Source organism: Nothoprocta perdicaria, unplaced genomic scaffold (genome assembly GCF_003342845.1).
Source record: "Nothoprocta perdicaria isolate Ctin4 unplaced genomic scaffold, notPer1 scaffold_345, whole genome shotgun sequence".
Taxonomy (NCBI): domain Eukaryota; kingdom Metazoa; phylum Chordata; class Aves; order Tinamiformes; family Tinamidae; genus Nothoprocta; species Nothoprocta perdicaria.
Window position 1 is genome coordinate 131,525 of NW_020455583.1, and position 23,251 is coordinate 154,775.

Genomic DNA, 23,251 nt, shown 5'->3' on the forward strand with positions numbered 1-23,251 from the left:
GCGCGGAGCTGGGCCTGTGGCGGCGGCGCGGGCCTGTGCGCCGGGCCTGCTGCTCCGATGCTCCGGAGCCGCAATTCCCGCTTCTCCCGCGCGCACCAGGAAAAGCTGGAACCCATAACACCCGCCTGGACTCAACCCTGTGCTCTACACGGCCCTGCCTGAGCAGGGGGTTGGCCTAGGAGATCTCCAAAGGTCCCTTCCAGCCTCAACCACTCTGTGCCTCTGTGGAAAAGCTTCTCTCTTAAGGGTTTTTGTTTGTTTGAGTCTCCCTTTTCTTTACACTTACATTGAATTTCTGCACATTTGCATTAGAGCTTCAGTGTGTTACTCTAGTGCTCTTACGCCACTTGAACCTGTCTGCTTTAATTAGCAGCTGAAATTGCTTTATTTATAGATACATAGAACGGCATGACTAGCTGTAGTTCACACGGTGCGTGTATTTTTTTTATGTTAGAGAATAGCTCACAGCCATTTTTCTGTAGATAAGCCRGCTTGGCAACCTGCAGATGTTGAAGACACTGGGTACTGATGCTTGAAATAGAAATGGGCTCCAAAAATGATGTGGGATGGGAGGAAATAAATCAGAAGCTGCTGCTGCATTGGAAGTCTATTAAGACTGATGATGCATCATGCTTACCAGAGCATAACTTTAAAGCTGACCACGTTAAAAAAAAAAACCTTTTAAATTCTTGTTTTCAATATATATATTTTTAAGGTTCACTTTACCTTTTGACCTGCCATGGCAAGAAAACAGGTTACCAGTGAATGTTTCATTATTTAGCCTGGCTTAGTTGGCTGGGAGGCATTTGTCTAGSCAGGAGAAAGGCTGAATCTTACTAGTAGGAGTCATGCTTATAGATGGTGTGAAAAAGCACGATGTGCTTTACCTGTAGCTTTGAATTTGTGGACGTTTTAGCCTGCGTTGACACTGTGGTGCCTGGAAAAATGATGGGCACGCAAGGACCACGAATGGTATCTTGTTATTCAGCTCCTGTGGGCTAATGATGCTTCAAAATCTGTCTGCCTGCATCTCACTATGGGGAAAATATTTTGAGGAAACTTGAGGCCCTTTCAAGATGCTTTTCTTAAATAAATTACTTCTCACTGCAGGCTTTGAGTATGAGTACGTGGGATGCTGTTGAGTAGCCAGTGAGCAGCAGCAAAGCTGGACCTCCTGGTCTCTGTAGCTTTACTTTTGCCCAAGGTCTGTGTGTTACTGGTTGTGCCTGAGAGCACGTGGCGGGATGACTTGGAGGGATGCAGGGCTGCTCTTTCCCAGCGTATCCAGCTCCATGTTACATGCATGGGATTTTTCTGATCCTTCTGGTGCATATGGATGTTCTCAGAGCATCCTGTTTCTCACGTTGACCATGTTTAGGAGGAAGCTGGATTATGGATCRTTCTGTTTTCCATGGCAGAGCAGGATGCAGGGGAGCCTCTCATGCGACATCGCTGCAAAATGTGGGAGTGTAGGTTATGTGGCACTAAACCATGTGGGAATAGTTAATAAATCCTGAGTAGGAGGTGACCCTTTCTGAGCACTTTCCTTTCAACTCGTAATTTATGTGCTGGTCCTGTGCRTTGCAGAGCTTAGAGCACAGGTCAGAAATCCGCAGCCTGCTTTGACACCCCTCGTGTCTTCAATAGACAACCTAACAGCAATAGATCACGGCCAACYGCGTGGGGAGCGACGGCTCGTGAGGCCTCTCCCTTAGATCAAGGGAGCAGCAGAGCGTGTGAGGAGCTGGGAGCTGGGAGATGGATTCAGTGCCTTACCAGCAGTGAGCGGCTGCCGGCTGCAAAGAGCTGAAGCTTTTAGCAGTATGAGCTTGTTCTTTGAGAACCTCTGAGAAAAGCAAAGAAAGGGAAAATACGCGGAATACACTTTATTTGAGCAAGCTTCGTTGGCTGCACTTGCCACGTGAATTTGTTTGTGTTACGTATTCATGTATGTTGATGAAGGGGTGTCAGAGGAGTGCAGCCTCCCAAAAAGGCATTTGCCAAACATCAGTGAACTCTGGATATTTAGATAAAAAAATATATCAGTGGCAATAACATTTGGTAAAGGGAACCAGGAGTCACCACCTCTGGAGACCCWCGGAACAACCCTGGACAAGGACGTCAAGAACCTGCTCTAAGGTGACCCTGCCTTTAGTGGGGGTGCAGAGCGATGACCTCCACAGATCCCTTCCAGCTGGRGATATCCTGCAATTATGTGGGTCTTTATTTTCCTTTTTTTAAGAGCTGTTGAGAGGAAGGACCTCTGACCAAAGCAGTTACGCAAATATTTGGAGGGGATTGAGGGAGGCAGTGAGGAGTTTCCCCCTGTGGAAGGAGGCCCATCCCTCAAGGAAGGACATTCGATAGTTTACATACTGTAACTAAGAAGGTTGAGCAGCTCTCTATGGGCATTGCTTAAAACTACCTAACGTGGTTGATCTGAAGTTATTAAAGAGTACAAATTAAGCAGGACTCGGTGGGAAAGGCAGTAGTGCTTTGAGGACTGCTGAGCAGGGTAGTCACAAAAGGGTGCCTACAAAAGGGTGCCTACAAAAGGGTGCTGCCGTGAAGCAGAGGCTAAGAAGGCAGAAGAGCTGAGCTGGAAAGCAACTTCCATGGCAACTTCTGCTTCCCTTTCAGGCTGAATTTCAGGATTTGCAAAGTCTGGTGCTTAGTTAGACTTTTTTCTTCTGTCTTTGGCTTTCCAGCCCCTTTTGTGGATTGGAACCCTGATTTCCTGAGGCTTTTTTGTGGTTGGTTTTGCCGAGGAGGAGGGTCACGCAGCCCGGCAGCACTTACCCACGCAGCGACTGCCGGGCCCGGTGCGCGCCGCACGAGCGGGCGCCGGAGCAGGGACGTGCGGCAGGGCTAGGGACGGGCGCAGGACGTGGCGCAGTCCAGCCCATCCCCTTCGGGACACAGATCCGGCCGGGAAGAGGGCAGCACATGCTTGGGCACTGTGTGCCAGCGAGCGTTGCCACAGACCCGTGCCAGAGCGCCGTGTTCGCAGCTCCTGTCRTGCTTGCCATGGGATAGACTTGGTTTTTGGTGAATCAAGGAACTCCTGAAGCCTTTTTTCCCSCCCTGTTCTTTGTGATATAAGCAGGCACGCTTGGAATTCAGTGTGACAGCTTAGCTTGCTGGAAGGATTTGCAGCATAAACAGCAGTTTGCCTGCAGAGCACGCGAATCTGCCGGGGGAAACAGCGAGGACCTGGGGAGGGTAAAGCAGAAAAGGCCAGTTCCTTTCCCGGTTCAAAAGTTTGGATCCCGACCTTGCTGTTCAGCTCTGTCTTTCTGAGCACGTCTCCTACTGAGCTTGTGGACAGGAATGYAGAGCCCCTAGTGTCTCTATCAGGAGATGACTGTCCCCATTTTCCTTTTTTATAGCAGGTGTTTTCTTTTATTTATTTTTAACTGCGGTCAGCGTCGTGCGCTGAATTCCTTCGCGCTGCAGGCTTGCGCGGCCAGCTGCTGTCGAGCCCGCGTGCCAATATTCTCCCTGGAAATGTGAAAGCGCAGAATACTGTAGCACAGTGCAGAAACTGGAAAATAAGTGGGATGCTGCCAAAAAGAAACAAAAAAAGGCCTTGCCATGAGGGCAAGGGCGGTCAGCTGTCTGAGAGCTGGTATGCGGAGCGGCCCAGCAGCTGCCTTTAAATATAGCATGGGGTGAAGCTTCAAGAGGCTCAGGGCAGGCCAGATAACTATAAAGCGAGTGCCCTGGATGCTGTGTTATGTGCCGTTCGATTGAAGAGGGGCAGCGCTGCGTGTTCCTGCCGCAGCAGCTCCCGAGCTTGGGAGACTCGTCCGGCGAAGGGGGTCCCTTATCCGGCTCCTCAGGAGGGCGCCGAGGCCCCGCGCGGCCTCGCGCACGCCCTGGGTTGCTCTGTTTGTGGGTGTCACTGGAGCTCCTCGTAGCAAACCGAGGCACAAGCAGCTGTCTATGAAGGGTCTCAAGGTGCTGATTCCTGCGGCAGCTTTGGGTGGTCCCGCTTCCCGTTGCGCCTTCGCCGTCCTCCCTTGCAGGCGCCGAGGAGGATCACAAGGAGCCGGAGCAGCCCTGCCTCCCCCGCAGCGCTGCCTGCTCTGGGGCTCCAGCTGCATCTGCTGACCTCAATTAAAAAAAAAAAAAAAAAGAAAGAAAAAAAAGTAGTTGCTGTTCTGCTTTTTGCACCTGTTTGCCTCAGCGCTGCCTGATGCGGCGCTTCAGCGGCTGCCGCCCGTGGGTCGCGGCGATGCGGAGTCTGCTCAGCCAGACCGTGGGCTCGGGGCCGTGCAGCGAGTACCCCCGCAACGAGGCAGAGCCTTTCTGTAGGTGTCACCRCTGTTAGGGCTCGGGGACGGGTGCCCCACGGTGAGAGACGGCCCCGAAACGCCRGCTCTGGGGCTGCCGGTGCCCGCAGGCTGCGCTCGTCCGTGCGCGGGGCCTCGCGCTGCCGCCTCAGCCGCGGGCGGCGCTTGGAGCGGAGCCRTAGGCCGGGCTGGGATTAGGCCCTGGGCTTCCCTGGCTGTTTGCAGAGCGGGCTCAGGGAGGTGAAGAGGGGTCTGGAGAGCTAGGGGCAGCATGGATTTTCATCAGGCCTTGGGGAATTCAGTAATCAGGGAAAARTGTGGAAACAGCCTTGGGAAACTCAAGTTCAGTGTCTGCTCTTCTGAGCAGCTCTACTGTTCATGCTGCCCTTATTTTTGTGGCATTAAAACCTTGGCCTGAGCTTGTTATTCATAAAGAGCAGCAACAAGCGCCTGCAAAGAGAAAGTTGGAAAGAAACCTCCTGAAGTGAAATCCTGTGGCCTGAGCCACGTTGACTAGTGGGAGAGGAGCTGGGGGGCTCAATAAAYTTGTGCCCCACGGCAGCGTGGCCAAACTGGAGGCTTTGGTTACTCAGACCCATCTTGGCATGGGTCTCGGATGAGTTTTTGTAGAATCACAGAATGTTCAAGGTTGGAAGGGACCTCTAGAGATCATCTAGTCCAACCCTCTGCTCCAGCAGGGACACCCAGAGCACGAGGCACAGGGCGGCGGGTTTGGAAGCGGGTTTGGAAGATCTCCAGAGAAGGAGACTCCACATCYTCTCTGGTCAGCCTGTTCCAGAGCTCTGTCACCCTCACTGTTAATAATTTTTTTCTTAAGTTCCTATGGAGCTWWTGGTGCTTCAGTTTGTGGCCATTTCCTCTAGTCCCACCGCTGGCCACCCCTGAGAAGAGGCTGGCACTCTTCTCCTCACTGCCTCCCTTGAGGTATTTATACACRCTGATCAGGTCCCCCCTCAGCCTCCTCTTCTCCAGGCTGAACAGGCCCAGCTCTCTCAGCCTTTGCTCATAGGGCAGATGTTCCAGGCCCCTGATCATCCTGGTAGCCCTGCGCTGGACTCTCTCCAGCAGCTCCACATCCCTCTTGTMCTGGGGAGCCCAGAACTGGACACAGTCTCCAGATGTGGCCTCACCAGGGCTGTGTATAGGGGGGACGATCACCTCCCTCGACCTGCTGGAGACGCTCTTCTTAATGCACCCCAGGATCCTGTTGRTCTTCTTGGCCACCAGGGCAGACAGCTGCCTCATGGTCAACTTGTCATCTAAAACTTGTCRTTCCCCTGCGTTTCCTCCTTCAATGTACTCACCAGACATGTTTCATGGACTTCCTGGAGCCAGCAGCTGCCGGAGGCGGCTGTAGCCCGGCCTTGCTTCTGCTTTCCTGTTCCTCTTGCCTAGCTTATTCTTCACTGCCTTAGATAACTGCCTCTTCTTCCTCTTTCAATTTTGGAAAACCGATGCAAATGCAATCAGAAACCCTGCTGTCCGGGGGAAATGCAAGCGTTGTCCGCAAAGCAGGAACCCAGCACAGCTTCTCCTGGGGATCATCTGGACTGCACGGAGTCCTAGTTAACACAAGTTAGTATCAGGCTCCTATAAATACATTTTCTAAGTAACTCAACGAAAAGGGTGCTCTACTGAACGCTGCAAACAATCTGTTTCATTGCAGTGACAGCAGCGGGGATACAGCACGGCCTGCTGCTGTCATTTAAGGCTTTCAAAATTGACTATTTTAAAATATTTAGATGATTTTGACCTTTAATTTGCATTTGTTGCTTCAGTTTTTTGAAGAAGGACTAAGTTAAAACTATTTTTAACTACTTTAGGAAGCGTTTCTTAGCTTGCTGGGAACAGCAGCTTTCGGAGACACTTGCTGGCTACTGCTCAGAGGGGCTYTTAGCACCTGTAGGAATAAGGATCCTTTTTGGTTTCATCTGGGTTGTCGTGTTTGTTTCTTTGCTGGGTGCAGCACCAGCATGCAGTTCCTGATGTGTTTTCCAGCTTACAAGTCTTAACCTTTGGGCTTTCAGTACCCCAGAACAGGAAAAACTGCCAGAGTGCTGTGTGCCAGGTTGCCATCCCGGGGACAGTTCCCACAACCTGAGCCCGTCGCTGTCACCTCTGAGCAACCACCCTCTGTTTCTGCTGTCCACCCCGGTACCGACCCCGTCATCCTTGGGGGTCCTGGGGCCACCCCGTGTGCAGGCCGCGGTGGAGGGGGTTGCTCRTCTTGCAGCATGAGTTGGGTAGGGGGTGAGTAAGGGCCGTCAGCTCGAGGCGTCCTGCTGTTACTCATCCCGTCACAGCCTCCTTGTTCCAAGCTGGGTTTAATAATCTGCCCTAGATCCAGCTCCCGCTTTTAATCTCTGCTGCAAAATGGAAGCCTTTTCTGATAAGGTCGAAATTACAGAAATATTACAGCCATTTTTTGTCATTTGTGCCCCTTTTGGGGAAGAGCGAAGTGCTGGTGCCCCAGGCGCCTGCCCTTGGAGATGGAGATGATGGAGATGCTGGTTGGCAAGTGGGAGCTGCCAAGGCCCTTCCCAACAGGCAGCTGCCTTCCGAGCCCCTGGGGTTGCCCCAAGGCTGAAGGCCAAGGAGGGAGATAAGAGGTTGGGTGAGGGTCTGTTGCCATCACCCACTTTGGGATCCCGTTGGGGGGTTTTGTGAAACCACTTTGTCCTCATGGAGAATTCTCGTGAACATGGTTTTAGTCCCTGGTTTCCTGCTGTACATGGTTCCCAAATGTTGTCAACCTTAACAGATGAATTATTATTGTGTGTCAGAGAAGCAGATAAATCCTGTCCTCTTGTTACAAATGAAGAGCCGAAGGAGCTCAACTTAAACACGGGTGTTGCAGCCCATTTTCTGCAAGACCTCCTTTCCAAAAGGGCCATTAAAGCTCTTCAGAGCTGCTCCTGTCCTTCCTCCTTCTCTCTGGTGGGGTAGCGTTCATTCCTAGAACAGCTAATGCCTCTCTGTGCTCTTATAAACTCAGGATAACCTGAGGTTGCAAAAGATGGGAAGGGAAGGGAAGGGAAGGGAAGGGAAGGGAAGGGAAGGGAAGGGAAGGGAAGGGAAGGGAAGGGAAGGGAAGGGAAACCAGTGTCTCAACTTTTAGCCAGTCCCTGCACCTAACTGTAGAGCTGTTTTGCTGACCTTGTCCATGCATCTGTACTCTGTGAAGACAGTCATACTTTGCTTACTGGTGCTTCAGTTAAAATATTGTTACCTTGCAGTTTAATATTAATAGCACCTGACCGTGGTTTCCTCCTCTCTGAAACATATGGTGCCTTATTTCCTATTTATTGTACTAAGATGATGCTTCCTTTATATTTTCTGATGTCTGAAATCTAATGTACGAATCACAGCTGGAAATGCTAATCACAGTGGGAAATAGTGGAACTTGTGGGTTTGAAAAGGAAAGCTCTGGAAGAGGAAGATTTACCAAAACTTGCTGCTGTCATGCAGTTGTGAGAGGAGCTGAAGGGAGCCAGGGTGCAGAGCAAACAGTGCCATCTCCTGGCATGTGGTGACCGTGGGATGCATTTATGTTAGTGAGGAGGGAGCAGTCAGGGTGGGTGATGTATTTCAGACAAGTCAAATCCTTCCTGAACACGGGCTGAAGAGTCTGTTTATGGGAAATGGGGCCACTGGCTGGACTGGCTCCAGAAATGACGCCCCACGTGGTTGCAGATGCTCAGGTGCTGAGTGCTGCAGCTTGGGGTCGCTCCGTGAGACGCGGCGTGTTCTGGAGCGCCGCGTGTCCCGCACGGAGAGCGGCCCGAGCGGCCTCTCACCTGCCCCGCGTCTCCYTCTGCAGGTGGCACCCGCGAGATCGGCTCCGCGCTGACCAGGATGTGCATGAGGCACAGGAGCATCGAGTCCAAGCTGAGGCAGTTCTCCAGGTGAGCGCCAAGCTGTCCCCGGGGCCGCGACCCGCGCGCCGCCACGGTGGGAGCGCGGGCAGCCCCCCAGGACGAGCCCTGGCTCCTCCTTCCCAGTGCGTTTCAGTGCATCGGGGACATGGATTCATCTCCTCAAACCGCCCCGAATGCTGCACCCGCCTGGGCAGTGTGTCGAGCAGTGCTGAGCAGCCGGGCTCGCTGGGCCGGGGTGCTGCCCCTGTGTTTTGGGGCGCTCAGCTCCTCCACCACGTCCAGGGCAGCAGCAGCAGGAGCTGCCGTAGCGGTGCCGGCCACGGCACGGGCCCGAGGCTGACCCGCCTCCACGCTCGGGCCCTGCCTGGTGAGAYGGGAGGCTCCGTGGTGGGCAGGGTGCTGACAGCTCCTACAGCTGCTCCCCATCACCCTGTGCATGTCCTTTGTGAACCGGTAACCTCCAGGCCATGTAAAGCCCCAGAGTGTTGGGTAGAGGGTCAAAGAAGTGGAATCGCACTGGTTACGTTGGCCCTGCTTGAGGTCACTCCTGGTTTCAGTTCCTCCCTGCCCCAATCTGCTACATAGTCATTCGGGTTTATCTTGGGAGGGAAACTTCTCTTGATCCGGTCCTTTTCTTTGGCTTTCTCCAGCTTAAGCATTTCTGCACTCTGATATTTGCATTGTGACACTAGTAGCTGTCGCAGCAGAAAGTAAAAATACTCCCGTGTTGACCTTGGTTCTCTCTGCAAGAATAGGGGCATCTGCAGGATTTGATTGCTCTTTGTGTTTTTTCAACAAAATTAGTGCTTTAATTGACTGTCTGATAAACCCACTTCAAGAGCAGATGGAAGAGTGGAAGAAAGTGGCCAATCAACTGGATAAAGACCATGCAAAAGGTACTTACAGAGGAAGAAGTCTTTAATTGGAGTGAGATTGTGATACCAGCTTTCCTTCCTCTTTTAATGGTTATACTGGGGATGGGAATGACATGTACTTAAATACGTGTAGCAAATGTTGTGTTTTGAAATAGAACATCCAAAGTCCTTAACAGTTTCTTTTCACTCGTGCACATTTATTTTGAAGTTAGCAGGACCCCAAGTGGTAGGTTTTTTCCTGCTGAAAAGATGCTGGGTTTAATTCTGCTCTCACTGAGGGGTCCTGCGTGGCCGGAGCTCGTGGTTGGACAGCGCCAGCCTCGCAGAGCCCCTGCTGTGGTTCTGCCTCTGGCCCCAGCACTAAAAGCTGCTCGCCCTTCACCACTGACCCCCCACAATCCAGGGCTTTGCTCTGCCTGAGAAGAGCAGCACCGTGGTGCTTTGTTAGGGGGCCGTAGGGTCTGCCCAGCGCAGGAGCCAGAGTTTAGGAGGCAGAGTTGGGTGCTGGAGGTCCAGGCACTGCTCCTGTTCTCACCACCAGCCTGGTTCTCTTTCTCCACCTATTGACGAGCAGTAACAGTGACCTCCTCTGCTTCACTGTGTGTGTGTGAACACCCGCACATACCTTCCATCTTCTTTATTTATTACTATGGTTGTTGTTGTTATTATTGTTGTTATTATTATTCAACTTATCAGCTTTCCTATCTGGTACCTTTAGCATGCCTAGACAGAGGGGGAATATTTTGTCCTGGGGTTGGCAGCTCGTGCCAAAAGGAGGGCAGCTGCAGCATGTTCCCCTTTCTGGGCAAGGCTGGCAGTGTGGCCCTGTCTTGGGCTAAGTTGTGGCCCCCTCTCCCTCTGCCAGGCTTTGCTGCTGGATAGGGATTGKGGGATCCTCTCTGCCCTTGTGGGATCCTGCTTTTTGAGCACAGATGTTTTGAGAAACCCCTCATCTCCATTTTCTGTTCCTGSGAGTGGATGAGTGTCTCAACCAAAGGATACTCCCATTTTGTGCTGTGCCCTCAGCTGTTCCTTCTCTAGAGGCTTTGTTTATTTGGGAAAGATTCAGTTTCTGAGTGTGCTCCCATATTTAGCAAGAGGCACTGCAAAAATGAGTTCTAAGCTATTTTGATTAAAAATAACTATCCTCTTAAAATTTGTAGTCTGAGATCTTTGAATACAGCCTTATCTATGAAAAACCTTGATTTTTAGTATCAGGTGATTTGATACAGAACCTATGTGTTTTTTTTAGAATACAAAAAAGCCCGCCAAGAGATAAAAAAGAAATCGTCTGACACGCTGAAGCTGCAGAAGAAAGCCAAGAAAGGTAACTTGCTCCATACTTGTGCCCTTCAGCACCTCTTTGCTGTGCTCCTTGACACACATGAACAACAGCAGGACTTTCTAGTCCAATAGCTCGTCCCCTGTTACGTACTACCGATATATTGTGAATGCCAGGGTCCACTTACTGCGTGTCACTTCAGTCATCATTGAATGCTGCTGTCTAATGGTCTCTTAGAAAAGCCTTGAAGCTGTTTGTACCGAGTCAGTCACTTTTGAAAGCTGAATGCTTGCTGCTGATTCCTGCTAAGAGCATCGATACTGTAACCCCACTCATGTAGATACCTTTAAAATCTTCTAGAAGCTTTTGGAATAACACAAAAAGGCCATTATGTAAATGCTCTGTAACTATTAACATTTCTCTCTATTCTCTCTTTCCACCCTCATTTTTTTACAGCCTATAATCTCCTAAATCTTACCTCCTTCCGTAGCATGTGAGAAGGTGATGTGTTGTCAGGGAGGGTAGTTGGCAACTGCAGAAAACTAGAGATGAGTAGGGAAAAAAAAAGAGATCTCCACAAAAGAGATCTTTGTTTTTTTAGCAGCTGAACCTCATGCTTCTGTTGCTCTCCCACCACCAACTTGTCAGGAGTTTCTCCATCATTTTCRTGGAAATGTGCCTCCACTTAGATATTTGCAGCATTACCTGCTCCTCGAGGTGTTATTTTGCAAGGTGTAAATCCTGTCAGGCTTTGTAAAGCTGATGGGGACCTTGTATGGAAGCAGATGAGCTCCTTCCCTTTGCTGGCACTGGGCTCCTACCAGCTTTAAGGCTCTTGGGCTGCAGGATGCAGCTTGTGCTTCCCCTCGTGCCTAAAGACTGTGAGYCTGAGGCTGAGAGAAACAGGCCTCTCCCGGCCTCAGTGTTTGACCTTTCCAAAACCTCTTAGCTTAGACTTAATCTGGAAGAGGGGAGCGAGCCCTAGCTGCCGTTCCAAACAGGTGAGTTGTTACTGCCCTGCTCAAGCCACACGGCTGGCTACGGGCTCCTGAGCACGAGCTGCTTTGTGAGGGGGACGAGGAAAGGGCAGAGCCAGGCAGGAGCTGGCCGCGGGAGAGCTTCGCTGYGTGTGCCCGCTCTGTCTGTCCACGTGTTGCCAGCAAAGTCTAGCATTTCGGGTCGGGATGCCTGTCCTCAGGGCTTGTGTTCTTTCTGTGGGTGTGATGAGACCTTGTTGTTGTTGTTTTGTTGCCCTGTTTACTATTTTGTGTGATGAATTGTGTCATTTTGAACTATATGTGCTTTAAAAGAGTGTSCTGTTCCCTCCTGCTCCTGCCTTCCCCCTTTCTGGTCTGACCTGTGTTGTCCCACTGTAGCAGGAGCAATCCCTTGGTGAGGTGGGAACGGAGAAGAGTGTGTCTGTGTCCTGGGAATGATCAATGATTAAGATGGAGCTCATTTCTACAAGGCAACACATGGTTAAAGCAATAGTTAATAGCAATAGTTAAGCAAGTGGGCAGCAGTAGCTAAAGCAGGTGGGCTGAAGCTSTCATACTTTCTCCTGACACTTCTGGGTTCCTTGCTCTGTACCCTGAACATGYCACGACCAACCAAGAGGAGATTGACCCTCCAGTGTCTTGCTACACGGAATCACAGGATGGTTGGGGTTGGAAGGGACCTCTAGAGATCATCTAGTCCAGCCCCCTGTTCCAGCAGGGACACCCAGAGCACGGGGCACAGGGCAGCATCCAGGCGGGTTTGGAAGATCCCCAGAGAAGGAGACTCCACAGCCTCCCTGGGCAGCCTGTTCCAGCCTGTTCCAGGGCTCTGGCACCCTCACAGGAAAGAAGTTCTTCCTCACACAGAGATGGAACTGCCTGTGTTTCAACTTGTACCCATTGCYCCTTGTCCTGTCACTGGCCACCACTGAGAAGAGCTTGGCCCCTTCCTCCCTACATTCTCTCTTCATGAACTTATACATATTGATCAGATCCCCTCTCAGCCTTCTCTTCTCCAARCTGAACAGGCCCWRCTCACTCAGCCTCTCCTCRTACGAGAGATGTTCCATTCCCTTAATCATCTTGGTCGCTCCCTGCTGGACCCTCTCTAGGAGCTCCAYGTCCCTCTTATACTGGGGTGCCCAGAACTGMACACAGTACTCCAGGTGCGGCCTCACCAGAGCTGAGGAGAGGGGCAGGATCCCCTCCCTTGACCTGCTGGCCACACTCCTCCTGATGCAGGCCAGGATCCCATTGGCCTTCTTGGCCACGAGGGCACACTGCTSACTCATGGTTAACTTRGTGTCAACCAGGACTCCCAGATCTCTCTCCATGGAGGTGCTTTCCAGCAGGTCGACCCCTAATCTGTACTGGTGCCTGGGGTTATTCCTCCCCAGGTGCAGGACCCTGCACTTGTCCTTGTAAAGGACAARAAAAGCTGTCCTCCTTCAGGATTAAACTTCTGCAAGCATGGRGTCATTTTACCATCGTTCTTATAGCAGCCATGCTAGAGCCCATTTCCTAGAGCCCTTTCCTCCGTGCATTGCTAGGAGATGTTCTCGGGGGGCTCAGCGAAGCTCCCGTATTTCCAGAGCATGAAACGACGGGGTCCAGAGCAGAAGCAGGAGGGAAGGGGAAGGCCAGGGGCAGAGGCGCCTGGGGATGATGGAGGTGAGGAAGGCACCCGGGCAGCCAGCACAAGGTGGAGGAGGACAGGGAACTGCAGGAACTTTCTGAGGAGCTGTGAGCTGTAGATGTCTGTTCCTGCAGATGTGAGGACAGCACCTGAACCTGCCGGCCGGCCATCCCCGCGCGCCGGCGGGAAAGCGGGAGGAAAATCCATCCTTCGACAGACTGCCTAAAGCAGTTACAGGCAGAAGGGAGGAAAGCAGCAGTTCCCTTTTCCCTTCTTTGCCTTTTTGATCCTCACCTTGAAGTACGAGAGCGTTTGCTTGCGTTTGTAAGGGCGCTGTCAGCTGTTGCTGTGCAGCTGGCGTTGGGTGTCTTCTCCTGGCAGGTGTGTTTGATGTTTGATGTGCTACACGGTGCAGTGTGTTGCTCTTGTCACTGAGGCAAAACCCTCCTCAAGAAGGGGTTTGTTTACACAGGGATAGTGCTCTGGAACTGAGGTTGCCTTGGGGCACCAGGGAGGCTGAATGTGCTGTCCRGGAGCAGCTCCGGTGAAGCCACCCCGCACGTGGCCGAGCGCATGGGTGCCSCTTGTGTTGGGTTTTGGCTCTCCCGTGTTTTGTTTGTCAGACTCGTCCTTCTGTGCTGCTTTTCCTCGAGCGGTGCCTTCCCCTGGATTTTCTGTGAAGTTACCGACTTGCCTGTGGGGTCTCTGAACCCACACACCTCCTTCCTCCCTAGAGCTGGTGAAAACGGGTTTGAATTGACCTGGAGGTCCTCTGTGGGCAGGCGAGATGTTTGCCCGGCTCCGGATTCACCCTCATCCCCTGGGCTTTGGGGAGAGCTCCGTGGCCCATGGGGCTCATCCCAGCAGGTCGGAGTACAGGGCGTCATCCAGGCGGGTTTGGAASATCTCCAGAGTAGACTCCACAGCCTCCCTGGCAGCCTGTTTCAGGGCTCTGGCACCCTCATAGGAAAGAAGTTCTTCCTTGTATGGATAAAATGAGAAATCTTTGTGGAAATCCAAGTATTGTATTTTGATGGACCTTTCAGCAGTGATTTCCCTTCATTTTGCTGTCTTTAAGAAGTCCCTCTGAAATATAAATTCTTGCTGTCTAAATAGGGGCCCGGAGGACCAGATGCATGGGAAGGTTTTATGCTGAGTCAAGGCCTCCCGTGCTGCTAGAAGCTCTTGCAGCTACACTGAGCTCAGAGGAAAGGTTGCAGCAGCTTTGGCTCTGCCTGTAATCAAAGGGTAACAAAATGAATGACTTTTAGTTTAAAAGAAAAAAAAAAAGGGAGGGAAAGAGGGAAATAAAGGATCTAATTGTAACACTCAATTGACTAAAACATACCAACATTATCWTGTGAAATCTGGTGTGCTCGTTGGCTGCATTCTGTGTTTTTGACCTTGGGTGTTTCTGACTGGGCAGATGGGTTTCAGTTCTGCTCAGGACATGTCTGGAACATTTTGCTTTGAGGCTCTTCACATGGTACYGAGCGCCAGCTTGGAGGGGAAAAACGTTTAAATCCGAAGGCATTTTGGGGAAGGAATTATGCTTCATTCCCACCAGAAGAAGCCCAAGGCTGTTACAATATGTATTAATGTGAAAGCTGGACTTTGTCCTTGTCCAAGGCTGTTTCTGCAGAGTCTGCCATGAACAGCAGCCCACCGTGACGTCCTGTCCTGTCCATGCTGAGCGTCCCAGAGGCAGCCTCTGCTTTGCCTTGCCCGGCTGTTGATGAAGGTGCTAATGGAATGGAAAGAGCAGAATGGTGATTAACTGAATATGACACTGGCACCAGTGCCTTTTCTTCTCCCTCCTCCCACTAGTTGGGATGACCTGTGTGTGTTTTTGGAGCCTTTGCAGCTGTTTTGTGTTGCACCCAAACCATGATATCTGCTCTACAGTCCTCAGGAAGGATTGGGCCAGTCCTGTGACTCTTAGCTAAACAGCAAGAAACTCTTCCATGCAGTTATAGCTGGGGAACATTCAGGTTTTTAGGCAAATGCAGAGCACCCTGTTCAAGGAACTTGGCAAGGTGCCCATCCTGAGCGCCCCTCAGAGGGAGGATCTCTGAGCAGAGCCAGACTCCACTAGGTTATTTCCTCAAATGGATCAAGGCTGGGGAGGTGAGTGAAGGGAGGGCCTGGCCTTGCTCTGCCACTGATGTGATATAGCTCAGGAAGAGGGGAACTTATTAGCAAATTATCCCCATCTGCCTCAGGGAAAGATCCTGTGTGGATTTTTGTAGTGCCCAGGGCATTTTTTAACTCCTGCAGCTTTTATAATGTGATAAAACGGGAGGGAAGACGTGTTGCCAGCTCAGTGACCGCAGCTCCCTCTGACTTTCATTTTCCTTCCCCGAGTTTGGATGTCCTTTGACACTTCTCTTCTTCCTGACAGGTAGCCAGGTTTATTGCACAGCTTAATGCAAAGGGTTTTTTAAATTAAAATGTGCATATCGTGATGAGGCTTTTTGATGTTCTTCCACACGGCATCAGCAATTAGTGTTCCATTTAATTAAGCATCTATTGCTGTAATTGCAGTGGGGAGCCCCGGGAGGCGCCGGGTTGCTCCTGCGCGGCCGCTGCGGGTTCGAGCCCCGCGTGCCGCCYGGGCCTCCCATGGGGCCGAGCTGGGCGCTCTCCATGCTGTGCACCTGCCCTGAAACACAACTTACCACCTTCTTGCCTAGGAATCTGCAAGCTAARCAGAGTCCCTAAGCCGATTTAAATATCGTAATTCAAACTGCATGATGAATAACCGGGCGTTTGATTTACAGCAGCTCATCAGTAAGCAAAGCTGACGCGGTTGCCTGCAGCAGCAGCAGCAGAAGTCAAAGTAGGCTCCTCCAACCCGCTCCCCCTCTTGTCCCAGAGCTGWTGATAATGTCTGATCTGCTCCCGGAGTGCTGCAACACCCATTTGACTTTTTTTGTTTTCCTTTCTGTGTCAATTTTGTGTCCTGCACTTTCTCGCCACGCGCACCCGCCTGCCAGCTGAGGCTCTGGGTAAGTCTGTGCCATGCGGGAACCCTGGTGGCTGGTTTCTTGTAGCCCTTGCTGTGGCCTCCTCATGGTGTCTGGTCTCCACTAACTGCCTAGACTTTAATACCTAATGAAACTAAAATGTTGCCTTCTCTCAATGAACAAACCATCCTTTGATTTGCAGCTTCTTTTGGCATCTAATTGAAGCCCTTGTAAAAGAAGGAAATTGGTTTTGTAGCCCAACCTCTGGTTTATTTTAGAAAGGGATTTTCATGGACTGATTAAAGCATATCCTGGCTGCAAGAGAAGCTAAATAGAACAGACCTATCATCATGGTGATTCAAGTAACTGAATATCTCATTGTCAAGATGACTTTTAAAGTCTAGAGCTTCAAGTCCTTAGTGTTGTTCTTTTGTATTGCTGTGGTCCGAACCCTTTCTCCGAATTTCGCATGCACCTTTCTAACGTGGTAGCTGAGAACTCACGTGTAACTTGGTGCTGGGAAGGGGTGGAACTGGCCTCACAAGTGTTTCCTCTTCTGCTGCTTGATCACACCTTAAAGTTGTTTAACTTGGAGTATTTTTTTTCAGTAGTTGTATTGCAAATGTGAAGCACTTGCATTGAGATCATCTCTGATGTGGAATGCAGTGTATTTGAGAGAAATATCAGACCTCGAGCAGTAGGAAAGTCATGRGGGTGCTTAATCCTGCCCTGTGGAAGAGCCTAGGTGGATCAGACAGGGAGGGTCTTCATCAAGGTGCTTCAGCTGGACCCAGGGGACCTACCACAAGATGCCTAGTTGGAAACTGCTTTGTTTTTCCTGCTTTGCAGTTAGATCTATGATTTTCTTTTGATTACTTGGGCATTTTCTTTTAAGACAGCATAGCCCTTGGTGTCGTTAGCAGCTGGGTCACATCTCCAGCGGTCACTGGAAAGACCCAGATTTGGTTGTAGAATTTCTTGAATTAGTTTCCAAAGTTCCCCCCAGCAAATGAGGGTTTCCCCCCTTCTGAAAGCTGCTACAGAGCTGTCACCCTCAGCATCACATCTCCCTGGGTGGCAGTCCAAGGGTTGCTCCTCCTGAGCAGGTACCTCCAGGGAGGAGAAGGCTTTGGGGCYGGGTGCCTTGGAGCTCGTGCTGGTTGCACAGGGTCGGTGCTGGCCCTGCGGGTGAAGGGGCCRTGCGAGGGAGCAGTGTTGAGGTGAGAGTGGGACCTGGGAAACAGCAGTTTCACCAGTGTTTACTGCGTTATCTCACTGAGCAGTAATGCCATTAGCTTGAGCAGTCACGCTGGGAATGCGAGCATTTAAAACCATAGCTGCTCTTTGTTGGCAGTTTTGCTAGTTTAAGTTGCATTATGAAATATAAGCATGAAATTGCCTTGAAAATCAGACTTACCTTTTGTCTTCCCCCTAATATGTTCCTTTGCCTGAAGTTTCACCTCCAACTGTGGTTATTTAAGAATCTGCATGAGGCTTTTAGCCATAGAGCACTGTAAAAGTGATCTTTGAATGCACCTCAGTCCTGCAAAGCTCTTGCATGTCATGCTGGTGCATGAAGCACCCTGTCTGAAGGTAACGTGGGAGGAMTGGTTGGTGAATGATGGTGGGTTCCTGCTGGGAGGTGGTTCCATGAGTGCACTGGCCCTCTCGGCGGCTCTTGCCCCACGTGCTGCCAGCTGCCCGCTGCGTTGGGGCCTGGCAGGACACGGGCAGGCTCTGGCTTCTGGTGCTGCCTTGGTGCCCCTCGCGGCTGCAACACCGAAGCTGGAATCCACCCTGGAGAAAGGTGGCTTCACGTTTCCCCTGGATTTTCAGGYCATTGACTCCTTCCTCTGCGTGCAGGTGGATGTGTTCTGAAGAGCCGTCCTTGCCCGTTCTTATTTCTGGCCACTTCCAGGTCAGGGCTGTGTGGCTCCAGTGGACATGTTTGACCATCTCTGGAGCTGAGTGTTTTGATGGATTGTTCAGACTGGTCTCTAGCTGGGCTAGGAGTGTCCTTTCAGGTCCACCTTTGCCCACCTTGGCCATCCAGGTGTTAAACAAGGAGACTGTCCTGGAGCTATTTTCTGTCATTATAAAAATTGCATGGATTTGGAAACGTTTCTGAATGTGTAACCTAAAGCCTTCAGTGCACTGGAGAGAATAATCAATGTTAATGTTCCTAATGAAGGTGTATGTCACGTCCACAGAAATAGATGGCAATAGATTTTCTAAGAGACTGCAAAAATAGTGCGACCAGTTGTCAGGGACACCCTAAGCAAGTGACCTTCCCCTCGTGGTCCAAGGGGATTGAATCATCCCATCATTGCTGTCACGTGGGAAACGTGGAGCTGACGGTGGTTGGAGATCCCATGTCCSCAAAGGCTTTCGACACTGATCATTCCTCCTGGGAAAGAGCAGATTTGGACCAAGGAAGGCTGGAGTGACACACTGAGGAAAGGGGAATGATGCCCGTGTGTAGGAGAAGACGAAATGAGTTGAGAGCGAGCTGGTTTTGTGTCCCGTAAACCTCTGACTTGGCACGCCCATCCCGGCGGTTTTCGGGACGCCCATCCCAGTGGTTCTTGAGATGCTCATCCAGGCAGTTCTTGAGAGGCTCATCCCAACAGTTCTGGGGACGCCCATCGCGGAGGTTCTTGGAACACTCATCCCAACYGTTCTTGGGATGCCCCTCCTGGCAGTTCTTGGGACCCTCATCCCAACAGTTCTTGGGACACTCATCCCAGTGGTCCTTGAGACACCCATCCCAGCAGTTCAGAGCACCTAAGCTGGCTCAGAGCTCTGCATTACCCCCTGAGGAGCTTGGCTGCCTTCACTGCCTGCACAGGCACCCAGGAGCCTGTAAGAGCCACCCAAGAGCTCCACCAAACTGGTTGGCAGTGGATGATACATCTACTGATTTCCTGATTTACCTAAAGGARTAAAATACAAACGTTACAAAATTCAAAGTGTTGCTCCAGCGGGTGCTGGAGGGAGATGTGGTTACAGCATTCCTCCAGAGCCAAACCAGTGGGTGATTGATTTAGTAATCAGTTAATATGTTTTGCATCTTTTACAGCCAGAGTTTTACAAACGTTTTACAAACGATCCAGAATTAAAGAACATGAGCTCATTTCGCCTGCTGTCATTTCCAGGCAGCTCTGGGTGATGACAGAAATCTCAGTTTGTGAGGAGTTTGAAAGAGCAACTCCAGGGAAGTGCAAAATGATGGAATTGCTGTATCAGGTTGCAGGGTTGAGTATGAGAAAGGGCCGTCAATCCACAGAGCGGTGGTCAAGGGAAGACCAAGAGTTGATCTCCTTAGGTGGAGAGCACTAGGAAGGCACAGGAGTGTTAGAAGAATTTTAGGTAATCCCCTAAAAGCTCTTTTTGGTAGTTACTAGTTTTGAGGGAGAGACCCGATAACTACAGCTTCAGAGTCTATTTTATCCYGCTTGACCAGCGAGTTTATGATCCCCCTTGATCTTGACCAGCCAGTCTGGTCGTGAGGGTCAGACACCAGGAGCTCATGCCAGTAACTCAGTCCCTGTGTGTCCTTGCCAGAAGCTGTGCTGAGCCTGCCCAGCCCACAGGGATGCCGTTCCTCGAGGAAGCACCTCGGAGCCCTGTGCACAGGGATCTGCAGCTTCATCCAGATAGCGTTCAACTCCATGTGGAGGAAAGTTGAGTACAGCCAGCCTGTAATGGCTCCAGGCCAACCATGCTCTCTGCTGCACTCTGGCTCTGTCTTTTCTGGTGGTTTATTAGCACTGGGGACCCAATGATTGCATCTTGTTCTGGAGTATTAAGTGAGAGGTATGATCATAAGGCAGAGGTTTCCCTTTGGTAGCTCTTGCCTTTGGTAGCTCTTACCTTTGGTAGCTCTCACCTTGAGTCACCTTGTGGAACATGCTGGTTCGTACCGCACACATGAGGCCTCCTTTCTTCCTCTTGCTCGTGGCTTGAAGTCATGCGTGCACAAAGTGTGTCCGTAAAACGGATTGTCCTTAAAAATTGTTCATTTGTACTTTGTTTGTAGCATTTCTGGAAGAGGTGAGAGAAATTTATGTAATTCAAGTTCTTCAAAATAACTGGAGTTTTAGGTTGCTTCAAAAATCTCTTGACTGCAACAACGTTGAGTCAATGATGCTGGAGTTTAGCAGCTCTTCATTACTAGAGAGATGAGATTTTGGCATGATGCAAAGTTAGCAGCTATTGCAGAGTCAGATACTTAACTGCTAGAAAATGTCAGTGTCAGATATGAGTTGGCCTGTGCTGAACAACGTGAAGCTTTGGGTTGGCAAAATGATGTATTTTTTCTTCTTCTTGACTTTTCATAGACAATTCTGGACTGGACAGGCTTATGTATTTTAGATTCCAGTTGTTCTTTTTATTTGTTTTGAACTGTGGACTGAAGAAAGCCATTTTAGTGGTTGCCTGTGTAAAGCAGTTGAATCCTGTGGTCCAGCACTCAGGAGAATGTCCCTACTGTCAGGTCACTCATCCCCTCATGCAGAGACTGCCCAGCGTTGCCAGCAGGAGCTTGCCAAGCATGACGGTAGGAAGAGGAATGTGCCTGGGATTAGTGATGGATGCCCTCCTGATCAGTAAGATGTTGGTTGTCAGGAAGGGTGACATGAGAGCTTGTAACAACTAAGAGCTTGAGAGAGTCCATACGTGAACAACTGCCTTTGGCTTGGTGGAACTTTCTTTGCATTGAGATGGATTCGTTTCATAGGTAAAAGGGAAAAAATGCTGAAAAAGTTTAATTTCGGTGAAAAAAAGACCTGTTAATTTGAATTAGGGGAAAATTCCGTTTGAAACTTGAATTGCAAAAGCAGCCTGGCAGCAGGGCTGCCTGCAGGCAGGGCTGCCTGCCCTGCAAGCAGGGGATTTGTCTCTCCAAAGGTTGGATAAAATGCCTTCTCGTTGTTCCCTGTGTGCAGGACGGGGTGACATCCAGCCCCAGCTGGACAGCGCTTTGCAGGACGTCAATGATAAGTACCTGCTGCTGGAGGAGACGGAGAAGCAAGCTGTGAGGAAGGCCCTCATCGAGGAGCGCGGCCGCTTCTGCACATTCATCTCCATGCTGCGGCCCGTCATAGTAAGGGCTCCCGTCTCACACCCACTGCGGTGCCCAAGCGTGCTGTAATCTCCGGAGACGTAGAGACTGGCCCAAATCCTGCCTGCATTCCCCTGTCTAGGCAGTGCCAAGAGCWGGGTGCTTCCTCATGGGGTCCTGGAGTGATTTGGAGACCAAAAGCACTGAAAACTTTCAGGATGACTCCTAGAGAAACAGAGGGCACAAATACTAGGATGGACACTAAGTTCCTACAAATGTGGCCCTGAGCCACCACTGATGTAGTCTCCACCACTTCTTTTTCTTCCTATCACATTTCAGTGTAAACCACCTTTCCTCCTACTCTAGCAGTAGGACTGAACTATTTCAAGACCTCCCCTGCGTGTGCAGTGACATTACCTGACAGATTGCAGCCTGCTTCCATGCAGTGTTCTGGCAGCTCTTTCCCTCCCACATGACAGCTTCTTCAAATCCTTCCAAAAGCTGAAGTGTGTTTTCATAATCCCAGGTTGCCCGCTGCCCAGCACTGAGTGTTCATGGCTTTGGCTAAGCCTGACGTAGCTCTGAAGAGGCTTTGATGCAAAATGTTCACAGTGTCTGCTKACAAAGAGCATCAGCCTCAGTGGTTAGAGAAGTAGGAAGCTGATGGCTGAGCAGTAGGAGGAGAACTGGACACCCAGCAGACCTGGGTGACATTGCCAGGGTAGCTGTGGGGTTGCTGTGGTACCTTAGGGTGTCGAGACCGTCAGCAGAGAGCTGGCTYCTCGTGTGGTGTGAGCCAGCGTGAAGCACCTGCACGGGGCCTTTGTCAAAGTCTCCAAAGCTGGCAAGAGGTGTGAATCTAACCCCTGTTTACATGCAGGGTTAGAATCACAGAGCCACAGGATGGCTGAGGTTGGAAGGGACCCCTGCTCCAGCAGGGACACCCAGAGCACGGGGCACAGGGCGGCATCCAGGCGGGTTTGGAAGATCTCCAGAGAAGGAGACTCCACAGCCTCCCTGGGCAGCCTGTGCCAGAACTCTGTCACCCTCACAGCAAAGTTCTTCCTCCCTAACATGCAGATAGACTTTCTTGTATTTCAGCTTGTACCCATTACCCCACGTCCTGTCACTGGCCACCACTGAGAAGAGGTTGGCCCCTTCCTCCCTACATTCTCCCCTCAGGTATTTGTACATGTAGATCAGATCACATCTCAATCTTCTCTCCTAAAGACACGTTAGTGAGTATGCATAGAAAGGGATAAAGCTATTCCAAATGCAGTGAGGTTGACTCTCTTTTTCTGAAGATGTGACCAAAGCAGCACTGAGACTTACTGACCTCATTGGTGAGAGATGATGTTTAAGTTCAGAACCTAGGCAATCTGAAAGCAGGCATAAAACTCTGAATGTTTCCAAGCCTCTTTCCATGATTTATGGACRAAGGAAAAGCACCTCCCTTGGGCCTGATGACTACAGTCCCCAGCAAAATGCAGAAGTTCGTATCTTGTGTTTTGGACCTCATTTATAAAACCAAGGCAGTTATTAATCTTGCTGATTTGTCTCTTCAGGAAGAAGAAATATCAATGCTAGGAGAAATAACACATTTACAAACCATATCAGAGGACCTCAAAAGTCTCACCATGGATCCACACAAATTGCCATCTTCAAGTGAACAGGTTAGTTCTCATTCCCAGGAAAATACTTTATCTTTCAGCTTGCACTGTTCTTAAGTGTTATGAGAAATACTGACTGCTAGCAGGTAGTGGCTTTACATTAGGTTTCGCAGATGCTTTACTGCAGCAAGATGATTTTTAACAGGAGCAGTTTTAACAGTTTGGTGGTTAAGTGCCAACTGAGTGCTCCCCGGTGCTCTCTGAGCAGCCCATGTAACTTGGTAGCTGTAACACATCAAGGTGGATGAARATGCTGCCTTTTCCATGAGAAATGGGTGCCACCTCCTCCCCCTGCAGCTGAGCATCCCTCTTCAGCAGGGGCAGCTGCACTGCCAAGATTAGTCCACAGGTTCTGACATTTCATGGGTTTTTTTTCTATCTACCACCCTTAAAATCTGTAGCCCCATAGTGCTGAAGTTGCTAGTTTCAGGAAACTCAAGGATGAAGCTGACCACCCCACATAGGAAGTGGCATAACACAGTCCAGTTCTAGCAGAAAACTGAGACTGGGTTAACAGACATTGAAAACTTGTGGTAAAGAATGCTGGAGACAAGCAGATTCTTTCTGT

At 50.5% G+C, this 23,251-nt stretch overlaps 1 protein-coding gene across 1 annotated transcript in view; it reads left to right on the top strand.

Moving 5' to 3' along the window:
* MTSS1 (MTSS1, I-BAR domain containing) overlaps positions 1-23,251 on the top strand; it is a 99,708-nt gene that overhangs the window by 61,286 nt on the left and 15,171 nt on the right. The window contains 6 exon segments of the mRNA XM_026043995.1: positions 8,137-8,221; positions 8,999-9,090; positions 10,322-10,396; positions 15,982-15,993; positions 20,898-21,055; positions 22,579-22,686. Of these exon segments, the coding sequence (XP_025899780.1) occupies positions 8,137-8,221; positions 8,999-9,090; positions 10,322-10,396; positions 15,982-15,993; positions 20,898-21,055; positions 22,579-22,686 (530 nt within the window).